This window comes from Budorcas taxicolor, chromosome 20 (genome assembly GCF_023091745.1).
Source record: "Budorcas taxicolor isolate Tak-1 chromosome 20, Takin1.1, whole genome shotgun sequence".
NCBI lineage: Eukaryota > Metazoa > Chordata > Mammalia > Artiodactyla > Bovidae > Budorcas > Budorcas taxicolor.
In genome coordinates this window covers 20,639,853-20,652,048 of record NC_068929.1, presented here as the reverse complement: position 1 = coordinate 20,652,048, position 12,196 = coordinate 20,639,853, and the positions used below count along the sequence as shown (strand labels likewise).

Below are 12,196 nucleotides of genomic sequence, written 5' to 3'. Positions count from 1 at the left end.
AAGAAGCAATGGCGGTGACACTGTCAGATGAGACACTGAACCCATGCTGTCAATGGCCGACCCCTAAATGCACATCCCCCAGCCTCGCGCTCCAGCCGGAAAGCCCAGAAACCGCAAGGAGCTTAATCCATTCCAGCAACAGTGCAAGTTCTTGGAAGCGCAGATTCCCGCCTCTTCCAGGCCGCGCGCAGAAATCAAACTAGACGCAGGCTCCCTGGGGGCCTTGCCGCGCGCGCTCGGCTCCCTCCGCCGGCCTAGCCTCGGCCGCCGCCCGCCCAGCCGTGGAGCTGGGCGGGGCCGCCTCGAGGCAGCGGGGAAGGCGGGCCGACCAGGAAAAGACGCGGGAGGCACGCTCTGCGCAGGCGCGCGGCGCCCCGCCTCCTCAGCGTCGGCTCTCGGGCGGGCGGCGCGGGCCCTCCCACTCTCCCCCGCGCCGCCGCACCGCCCCGGCCCTCGCTTCACCCCGACGCCCGGGCGTGCGCGTCCTCCCGCCGGCCTGCAGGCCCGGGGCCTCTGCCTGCCAGTCCGCCGCTGCTCCTCGCGGCCCCGGCTCGCGTTCACGCTGTCGCCCGGGCCGGCGCGGCCGCGGGCAACCGCTCCCCCTCACACACCTACCCCGCCCCCTCCCCGCCTTTTCCGCCCTCTGGTCCCCCTCCCTCGGCCCGCCGCCGCTGCTCCAGATGAGGTGATGGCAACGGCCAACTTCGGCAAGATCCAGATCGGGATTTACGTGGAGATCAAGCGGAGCGATGGTGAGCCTCGCCGCCGCCCCTGCCGTCCGGCCCCGCTGTCGGCTGTGCGCGGCGGAGACGCGGGCGCCGGCCGCCTCATTGATTGCTCCGCCGGGCTGTGGGGGCGGGAAGGCGGCGGCCGCGGCGCTTTTGTGTGTGGCGTGTGTGCGAGTGAGGCCAGCTTGGGGTCCGCCCCGGGTGCCGCTGCAGTGCCGGACCGGGGAGGGGCCCTGCGGGAGGCTGGGCCGGGGGGGAGGCCTACGGGGAAGGGTCCGGGGGTCTTCGGGGGTGTGCGTCGGAGGGTCCCCTGTCGGGGGGCCCCCCGCTCCTCCCCCGCGATCTCCATCCTCCCCGGGGACCGCCGCCCGGGGACAGCAGGCTCGGATAGGATTGACCCAGCCTCGCGGCGCACCCCGGCCTTTTCATTTTCCGGCCTCATCTCTGAGGGGATGGGGGGTGGGGAGAGCGTGAAGACCAGAGATTTCAGCATTTAGGGAACCGACTACTGGTCCGAGGCCAAGGTGGGAGAGAAAGGCCAACCCCATTGGTTTAAACTGTTTGGTTGTCAGGTTTCTTCGTCTTTCATTTCTCGAGCATGCCTCTTTCTTTTTTGCCAGTCCCTTCCTTGGAAGAAGGATGGGGAGCCTGTGGTGCTCAGCCATGAATAAGGGTGGGGGAGCGAAGGGAAGAAGTATTCGATAAGCTTCTCAAAGGTGATGAGACTAAAAGGGAGGATGATCCTTGTCTGTGCGAGGCACTCCTGAGAGGGTGGGGGTGGACGACCGGATGTTGATAGTCTCACGCCCTCCTGAGAGGTAACCGAGAGAAAAGTGTCAGACGCGGTGGAGGCACACGCCTAATTAAAATTATAAAGAGAGGAAAAGCCCTAGGCTTGTGTCTCTTTCTATAGGTTTCTCTTGGGGAAAATGTTTTACGCCCCTAACCAGCCAGGTTTGGAAATAATTTATATTGTAAAGGAGAAAACGCATGGAGGCGGGTAAAATTATGTTTCAGTCCAAACACTGAGCGAAGTAGAGGTGTGTAATACCGAGAGGCGTGCAGTGTATCTTATCCTGTGCCTTTAGGTTATGGCTTATTATCGTTTAGCCTAGTCAATGGTAACTATCGCTGTCTCATCTACAGCCTCTACCGAGAGGCTTCTACCAGGTTTGACCAAGTTATGTGAAGCTTAGATTGACTGTCTTGTTTATCTGTGATAACATATATTAGAAGACCCTGTCCAGCTAATGATTTTTTTCCCTTTCCTTATATCTGACATAATTTGTGTCAACATTATTATGCAGTATGTGAAAAGATAAATTATAACACATAGACCTTTAGAAGTTTACCCATGACACTGACGGGAAAGAGATGTCTCTCTTACTTTGGTTGGGGTTTCTTCATATTTTCTCTTGAAATTGCTTTCCTTAAGCTGTGCTGTTACTGTAATTTCATTTTTAGGTAAATGCAAGTTCACTGTATACTAGTAAAAGTAGGGTTTATATATATTATTTAAAATTTGGGGGAGAAGCAATAAAATGTGTGAGTTCTTTACATTCTAAGACTTTTAACTGTGATTGTAGGTTTAACTATAGAAGTTATCAGAAAAAGTATCATGATACTTGAAAGGTTTGGTTAATTTTATGTTTTCTGGGCTAACATCTTTTTAAATGTGTCAGACTGGAAACAGTTTTGGTTTTGGGGGGATTCTAGGATATTCTTTACTTAGTACTATAATTAGTACTCTTTCTGCCTTCATCTTCTGCCTATACCAGAAACCCAGACATCTAAGAGCTTTGTGTTCTTACATAAGTGCTAGTAACCTAAAATCACATTTCAAAGCAGTTTGCCCTTGAGAAATAATGGAAATCATTACAGTGTATCTCATCTTAACTTACAGTCATGTATGTATTTATGTTCCTCAGGTGCATAGTAGAGTTGAAGGTAACAGATAAGCAGAGAACTTAAGGGAATGATCATTTGCATTGGGTAGTGCTGTTTCACAGTAGAAATTGATGTCTGGGAGACTCACCTAAAGCCTTCCCTTTTTCACTTTAAAGAAGCTGTTTTGTTCCTCCCATTTCTATGGTGTATCTGTTTGGATAAAACATTAGTGATCATTGTAACAGAAATAAACTTTGCAGTTGGATGAGCACTAATGTAATGCCTGAGACAGTGGAAACCACATGAGTGAAGAAGGGCTATTCTAGACTGCTGTTCACTGGTGATTTGATGTTTCTCTGCATGCTTGCTAAGTGGTGATCCTTGTCCTTGTTTCTGAGCATGCTTCTCCCATCTGTGATGCTCATATATTAAAAAAAAATATTTCCAGGTAATTAATGTGGACTTGTTAGTATCTTTGAACATCCTGCTCAAAACTAACTCCCAGTATGTTTTCATTGATTACTAAAACTGGATGGCCAGTCAGTCACTGAATTCCTAAGTCATTAGGAGACTCATGAGACAGCATATTTCCTTAAGTATTAATGTTTGGGTACATTTTTCTTAATATTATGTTTTCAGACTGCACCAGAGAAGGGGTGGTTTGGAGAATGCTATTGATGGATGGCAGACTACCCACTCCCACTTCAGCCACAGCCTGGGCGTTACAGGATTTTAAATTCCCAGAATTCATTTGCTCCTTGATGAGTTCCTTGCATATAGTTTTTGAGTGAATTACTCATTATTGGACTTAGTTTTCTAACGTTGTTTTGATTAATCATTACGACAGAATCTTACCTGGAAGGAAAACAGTTCCATCTATGCTCATCCTGTGCTGCCACTTCCTTATTCTGCTCCCCCACCCCCACCCCAATGCCTCATACAGGCCTCTTAGTTCAAGATTCCCAGTGTTGAATGAAATTGAGTGATTTAGCAAGGCTTACTGACTGTTTTGGTATTCTCAGATGAGAAGTGACAGAGGTTAGGCTTGGACTCCTAAGATACGTCCTACCCACAGGAGATAACCTGGTATGAGATTGGACTGGTTTCTGGAAATGAACACTCAATGTTTGTTTTCTTGTATGTGTCTTTCTATTATCTTTCTGATTCAGTTTCTTTTTGAAATCTAATGACTCTAAAAACTGCAATGTTAACTGTTGTGTAGCTAGGTAGTCTTCATTAGGAGACACACACACGCACACAACTGCACTGTTAAATTATTTCTTGTTTGTTCTACAGTATCTTTGACTATCCTTTGGAGGCTGGGGGAGTGATGAGAAATGTTTTGCATATTTGGAAGCTGCAGGCACGATGGAATTATTCTTCGAGGTATCTTAGTCACATAATTGATAAATGTGATCTGAAGAGAATCATACACTATTTCAACCAGACAGATCCTTGGAGATAATCAAGTTCTCATTTTTAAAGATGTGGAAACTGAGTCCCAAGTTACTGTAAGTGACTTGTCTAGATTCATACAGTGGAAGCCAAGAACCTGGCTTAATGTAGCATAGAAACCAGAGTATCAACAACTGTGACAGGAAAGGAAGAATTCTGTATTATTTGGGAACCATATACAGCTTTCTCTAGCCCAGTTAAGAAGTAGGAAATTGCTTCTCACTCATGGGAAAGCCACTGGAGAGCAGCGTTATAGAGCCCAGTTGGAATGATCCGGTAAAAAGTGTTGTGGTATGTTTACTAGGTCACAAAAGTCAAAAATTGTGAGAGGAAAAATACATCTGTTTCTTAATTAAACAGTGAAAAGAGTGCTTTAATTAAGCATCTGAAATCCAGAGGAAAGAAGATTTCAAAGGACCCATCAGGAATCTTGAAGTTTAGGGCAGGCCATCTTAGAAAAGATTTTAGTGACCTAATTCGCTACCTGTTTTGCCACATTTATTCTTCTGCTTGTTTATTTTTCCATGTCATTAGACAGGCTTTTAGAGAATGGACTGTGATTTAGTTAATTAAAATGAACCACATAACAGTATAGCTCCTTTTGGTACAGTTATGTGATTTTGATTATGGAGTGAGTGGAATGGAGGGAATTGTGGATTCAGTTCAGGTCAGTTCAGTCGCTCAGTCATGTCCGACTCTTTGCGACCCTGTGGACTCTAGTACTCCAGGCTTCCCAGTCTATCACCAACTCCTGAAGCTTACTCAAACTCAGGTCCATCGAGTCGGTGATGCCATCCAACTATCTCATCCTCTGTCATCCCCTTCTCCTGCCTTCAATCTTTCCCAGCATCAGGGTCTTTTAGTGAGTCAGTTATTCACATCAGGTGGCCAAAGTAATGGAGTTTCAGCTTCAGCACCAGTCCTTCCAGTGAATATTCAGGACTGATTTCCTTTAGGATGGACAGGTTGGATCTCCTTGTAGTCCAGGGGGCTCTCAAGAGTTTTCAGCCTCACAGTTCAAAAGCATCAGTTCTTTGGTGTTCAGCTTTCCTTATAGTCCAACTCTCATATCCATACATGACTACTGAAAAAACCATAGCTTTGACTAGACAGATCTTTGTTGGCAAAGTAATGTCTCTGCTTTTTAATATGCTGTCTCGATTGATCATAGCTTTCCTTCCAAGGAGCAAGCGTCTTTTAATTTCATGTCTGCAGTCACCATGTGCAATGATTTTGGAGCCCCCCAAAATAAAGTCTCTCACTGTTTGCATTGTTTCCCCATCTATTTGCCATGAAGTAATGGGACCAGATGCCATGATCTTGGTTTTCTGAATGTTGAGTTTTAAGCCAACTTTCTCATTCTCCTCTTTCACTTTTATCACAAGGCTCTTTAGTTCTTCGCTTTTTGCCATAAAGGTGGTGTTATCTGCATATCTGAGGTGATTGTTATTTTTCCCGGCAGTCTTGATTCCAGCTTCTGCTTCATCCAGCCTGGCATTTTACATGATGTACTCTGCATATAAGTTAAATAAGCAGTGTGACAATATACAGGCTTGATGTACTCCTTTCCCTATTTGGAACCAGTCTGTTGTTCCATGTCCAGTTCTAACTGTTGCTTCTTGACCTGCATACAGATTTCTCAGGAGGCAGGTCAAGTGGTCTGGTGTTCCCATCTCTTTAAGAATTTTTCACAGTTAGTTGTGATCCGCACAGTCAAAGGCATTGGCATAGTCAGTAAAGAAGAATTGTGGATTAATGATTTCTTTTTACATGGTGATTAGCATGATGTTGGTTATATATTTTAGGTCTTCATAATTTTTCAAATAGGTTATCTACCTGAATCCTCCTAGAAACCCTGTGAGGTAAGTAGGGTAATGGGCTGGCAGATTCATTGCTTTATAGGTGAAGAATCTGAGGTTGGAGAACTTGCCAAGATCATATGGTTAATAAAGAGGCTTGACTTGGACCAAAACCTGAGTCCTTTTGCTCGCAGCTCTCTTTAGATGCTGGCAAATGTTTGCTGATGATAATATGAAGTTTATCACTTTGTGTACTTTGATTTTTCTTTTCTTTTTTGAGATATAAAAGCCTCTTTAGCTTTAGATAACCTACAGTTAGTAATGTTGCTTAAATTTGCCCAACAGGTGAGATCAAATTGATTTCTCATATTGTATTAACTATAAGTGTTAAGATTCTTGAATCTAAGGCTTTAAAGCCCCTTTTCAATAGTCTGTCACTTGTTGCTTCCAGAACTGCCACAGAAAGAAATCTATATTCTTTGCCTAGTCACTTGAATTTTGTGACAAATTTTTGAACTGTGGGGAAAGACTATTTGTTTTGTGTGTGATAATTTTTTAAATATCTAGAGAAAATAGCAAAGAGCCAGTTAAGCTCATTTCCATACTTGTAGGAAGAAGGTACAAGTATGGAAAATCCAGACCAAGATTCCTTGAGAGATCATCCAGACCCATTCTTTCTAGTCACAAGTATACTTGTCATTAATATTACACTTATCTTTTGCAAAGCTTAATTCTTAGAATTAACCACCCACTTCGCTTCTAACACCTCTATCCTGTAACTTGAAGTAATCTTTTAAGCTGTTTGCTTGTTTTGAGATTGTAGTTTTGAGCTTGAGAATAGATACAGTTTTTAAATCCTGGGTAAAACTAGTTTTTCATTCTTGTGGTCCAGAGCAAATATAGGAGGGTAGCCCTTCTGTCACACACTAACTCTTATAATTAAAATAGTACTAATATTATTATAGTGTCTAAGTGAAAATAGATGTTAGAACCTCACCATGTTAAGCATTTAAGTGCTTAATTACACATAGTGGATGCTGTGCCATATACTGTATGTATGAGAACTAAATACAAATTACTGATCATGGGATATGTCTAGTGAAAGCTTACACAAACTGAATTGGAGTATCGTTTCATTGTTGATTATCCTTTCATTTAACTTTTTGCTACTATCTCCCAAGGGTAAAGGCTTCCCAAGTGGCACTAGTAGTAAAGAATCCGCCTGCTAATGCAGGAGATGCAAGAGACGCGAGTTTGATCCCTGTGTTGGGAAGATCCTGTGGAGGAGGAAATGGCAACCCACTCCAGTATTCTTGTCTGGAAAATTCCGTGGACAGAGGAGCCTGGCTGGCTACAGTCCATGGGGCACTCAGACACGATTGAGCAACTGAGCACACACACACTCAAGAGTAAAATGAGGAGAGGAGTGTCCCTTCTAACAGTTGAGCTTCTAAATCTAGTCCGGGCCTTTCCCATTTGGGGTATTGCGTATTTTTCTCCATACCTACTGCAATCAGCTTGCTGTTCAAATGGGCATTTACTAGAGTGTGGGAGTATTTTTGTGTGTAGACCTTAAGTGATTATGCCATATCACAAAATAATGTGATCTCATAATTCTTGGTTCCCTTATTACAGAATTAATTAAATATGCCTTAAAAATATTTAGTTTATTTATTTTTGGCTGTGCCGGGTCTTCGCTGCTGCTTGGGCTTTTCTCTGGTTGTGGCCATTGGGAGCGACTCTAGTTGTGGTGACTTCTCTTGTTGGGAGCACGGCTCTAGGGACACGGACTTCAGTAGTTGCAACAGGTGGGCTCAGTAGTTGCAACTCACGGGCTCTAGAGCGCAGGCTCAACAGGTGTGGCACGCTAGCTTCCTTCTGTGGCTTGTGGGATCTTCCTGAATCAGGGATCAAACCCGTGTTTCCTGCATTGGCAGGCAGTTTCTTTACCACTGACCCATCAGGGAAGCCCGAAATATGCCTTTGTTCATAGTTGCATATAAGGCATTCTGACAGGTGGTGAAGTTCCTGCCCTCAGAAAGAAATGAATGATTTTTACGTAGTATGATTAATGCTGATAGAACTATGCTATTCTGTGTGTACATCATTACCACTTTTTTGATAGGGATTCTTAGATTACACTCTAACTTATGAGTCTTCAGGATGGAAAATGTATGTCATACATGCTGCCCCTTTCATGTCCTCTGCCCTTGATAATATCCATTATCTCTCATGGCATGCTTCCCTGATGAACCAATATATTCACTCTTAGAATTCTTCTTAAAATATAGCACCACCAGTCCTGGTAGCCCTTGTCAGTCAGTTTAAATTGGCATTATTTGTCATTCCTAGCCTATTTTCTATTCTCTAATATTCATTTGAAATTTTTACTTTATGCCTTTTAATCTTTGTTTCGATATCTAAAGGAGTAAAGTTTTTTCCATTTTAAATTTCTGGCAGACCAGTCCCTGGCAGCAGGTTCCTCTTGATGTCCTATGTTGGGATGCTTGTAAACATAGGGACCGAGGAAGCAGATAGAGCCAGCTGCCTGCGCTTCTGTGTAATTTGAAAACAGCCTCCTCACACGGTGTGGCCAAGGGACTGTAAGAATCAGGCATGTCCCTGGGCTGTGTTTTACTTACTTTCGAAGACTGTCTCCAGGTTTTTTTAAAATTGGTTTTTGGCATTAATTTTAACCAGATTTCACCTAAATAGGATTTTTTAAAGGAAAGTTTGCATCAGGATGGGACATTCTTGAGGTAAAAATGTGTCCACTGTGTTTTCTATGAATGAACCCTTTGATTAGAGCTCTTGGCCAGGAGCTACCTACTCAGCCTCATCCAGATAGCTATGTCTTCCATACTGCCACTTAAGTTTTGTTTCTTAAAAAGTGCATCCACATGTTGTTCTTGATACCTGAAGGGGTTTAACTTTTATGCCTTTTATAATTCAGTTGTTTTGCTAAGTGTAAAATATCCAGTATCTTATTTGACTTTTGTGACATCCCTATAATGTATACAGTATCTTCCCCATTTTACAAAAGCGAAACCCTACACTTGAGTGTATAAACTACTGTAAAGTGTTTAACCCTAATGACGGATTATTTTAGATATTCACGTTGTATGTGTTGGTCAAGACTATGTAGTAAGTGTATTTTAGGGATGTAGATATGTTTAGGGAACATAAATGTTACGGGAGTTCTGTTTCTAGCCTGGGTAGAATTAATATAGTGGTTCATGGCCCTGATAGCTTATTAAAATCACATGTAGGGCTTTGGAAAAAACAACCAAATATAAACAACTCCCCACCTGTCACCACCAGTATCTGGGTACTTTGCCCAGAGATTCTGTTTTAATTGGTCTGATGTGAAGCCAGGCCTCAGTGTTTAAGACAACTCCACTGGTGAAATAGCTTCATACACATTGATGATTCTAGTATACACTGAGAGTTATGATCCATTATGTTAGAAAAAGTAGCATTTTCTAACAGTGATCTGACAAGACCTCATGGCAAGTGAAGTTAAAATGACGGAAGATGACCAGTAGATTGTTTTGGGGGGAATGAGGGGTTCCAGGCATATGGCACCACATGTGAGCTGGAAAGGAGGACTGTCAGGAAAAGGGCATTTAAACCTGGCATAGTAGGGGTTCCCCGGTGGCTCAGTGGTAAAGAATCTGCCTGCCAATGCAGGAGACATGGGTTCGATCCCTGGTCCGGGAAGATCCCCTGGAGAAGGAAATGGCAGCCCACTCCAGTATACTTGCCTGGGAATCACAATGGACAGAGGAGCCTGGCAAGCTACAGTCCATGGGGGTCACAAAGAGTTGGACATGACTTAGCAACTGAACTGCTGAACAATGAGGAGATAGATGAGGAAAGGAAGAAAGGAAGAGTAATCTGGGGCACCTTATTAAAGACTTGGCAACAAAGGTAAGGTAATGCATCTTGGAATTAACTTCTAGGACACTTGGAAACTACTGTAGGACTTAATCTAAGAGCAGTAATAGGAGTTAGCTAGTGATTAGTGATAGATTAGAGGGGGAGAAGTACTGAAAATGAGAACTAGCAAGGCTAAGATTGCATCAGTCGAGGAGGGTAAGCAATGATTAAGAAACAGATGAGATACAGAATACTGTAAAGAGAATTGATGCTGTATGCATATATCACTTGTGCCAAATAAAGGGCAGATGTGTTGAAAAGAATGGACTTAGCATTTGAAAAGTCTGAGTGTGGGTTATAAAATCTCTTCAGTCTGTTTAATCAAGCTAATCCTATTCATGAATACAGCATAGATAACTGTAGAGCCGGTGTCCAGTGTGCTGTCAAAGAGCATCCAGCTCAAGAGTGTTCATAGTTTTGCCACTAGTATCTTGAAAGTGAGTGAGTCTAAGGTATGAGTCACTTCCAGTAAATGTTTATATGGAGATCAGGAATTTACTTAAGCTATAACTGCATTGCCTGCTTAAGAAGACTCAGTTATAGTGTATTAGCCAAGACCCTCTTAGAACTCCTAGAAGGGAATGGAAAGGAAAAACCGTACTTAAAGGATCTGGCTTTGGCTCTTTAAGGGGTGGAGTGTTTTGATGCTTAAAATGCAGCTGCTCTCCTTTACTTTTCCTTTGCTCTTATTTTTGGCCTATTTTTTCTGCCCTGACTTTTTTTACCTTCCCTTTTCATCCTCAAGATTCTGAATGTCATTTCAGCATTTAGAATCTCTTAGCTACTATTTGCAGTTTAGGAGTTAAAAATTGGTTTTTCCAGTAGTCATGTACGGATGTCAAAGTTGGACTGTAAAGAAGGATGAGTGCCAAAGAATTGATGCTTTCGAATTGTGATACTGGAGAAGACTCTTGAGAGTTCCTTGGACAGCAAAATCAAACCAGTCAATCCTAAAGGAAACCAGCCCTGAATATTCATTGGAAGGACTGATGCTGAAGCTGAAGCTCTGATACTTTGGCCACCTGATGCAAAGAGCTGACTCATTGGAAAAGACCCTGATGCTGGGAAAGATTGAGGGCATAAGGAGAAAGGGACATCAGAGGATGAGATGGTTGGATGGCATCACTGACTTAATGGAGACAGTGATGGACAGGGAATCCTGGTGTGCTGCAGTACATGGGGTGGCAGAGAGTTGGACACAACTCAGCAACTGAACAACAACAAAGCAAAGGATGAGTAGACAGAACCCAGTGGATTTTTGGGGCAGTGAAATTATTCCTTATGATTCTGAAATGGTGGTTATATATTGTAAATTTGTCAAAACTCAAAGAAGATACAATACGAAGAGTGAACTCTAATGTAAAATATGTACTTTGAATAGTAATGATGTGCCAGTATACGTTCATTGATTGTAACAGGTGTTCCCAATGTGGGATGTTGACATTATGGGAGACTGTGCATATGTGGGGACAGGGGATATATGGAAGATTTCTGTACCTTCTGCACAGTTCCAAAAACTACGGCTTTTAAAACTACTTTTAAAGGAGGGAGGTGGGTGCAAGCTTCAGGGGTTAAGTCAGAGCTACTCTTGAAATAATTGACCCATTAATGACAAGGATTTATACATTTTAAGAAAAAGAACCCAATAGGGTTGCAGTTAGGTTAATTTTTGCTCTTCACTTTTGTTAGGTTTAGTCTGTTGGCCAATATGAGAGACTTGGGGTTTGCTGACCGAATTTTTAAGTGAGCTGTAGTGCAATGAGAGGATTCAGATAATGCTTACCAGCTTTAGCTCCATCTCTTTACTTTGACCTACAGACATTTCGAGTTATAATTCAAATACTATAACAAATGTCCAAGTAGTGTACTAGAAGCTTCTTCCTTGAAATTGGCCAAGGTTTAATTTAAATAAGAGTTTACCTGTTCTAGTTAAACTTTAGGTAATTCGTGCTCTTAAGATATGCATATGAAATCTAATTATGTGTCATGCTATGAAAACTTAGTTGGGCATGTAAATAGCATTACATTTTGGAAGGTGAGGAACATGATATTTTTAAGCCTGAAGTTTACTATGGACAGCCTAAAGAGAAATGGATATAGTTATTTAGCTAAGTGGTTCTTAGGAAATTGGAACAAATTTGAAACCCTGATTAATGAGGTAAGTCTTAAAATTTAAGCACAGACAGCTCTCTAATGCAATACTTCTATTGGTCAAAACTTGCTTATTTTTCTATAGTGAGGAAATTGACTTGTCCAAGGTCGTACCTAAAGTAGCAGAAATGGCAACCCACTCCAGTATTCTTGCCTGGAAAATCATATGGACGGAGCCTTGCGGGCAACACCCCATGGGGTTGCAAAGAGTCGGATACGACTGAGCGACTAACACAC

General features: G+C 42.9%; 1 protein-coding gene across 1 annotated transcript in view; it reads left to right on the top strand.

Moving 5' to 3' along the window:
* The first annotated feature begins 642 nt into the window (after positions 1–642).
* The window catches only part of KIF2A (kinesin family member 2A), a 67,358-nt gene continuing 55,804 nt past the window's right edge, over positions 643–12,196 (top strand). The window contains exon 1 of the mRNA XM_052658986.1: positions 643–752. Coding sequence (XP_052514946.1) covers positions 689–752 — 64 coding nt within the window. The 5' untranslated portion in view covers positions 643–688. The remainder of the gene's footprint in view (positions 753–12,196) is intronic.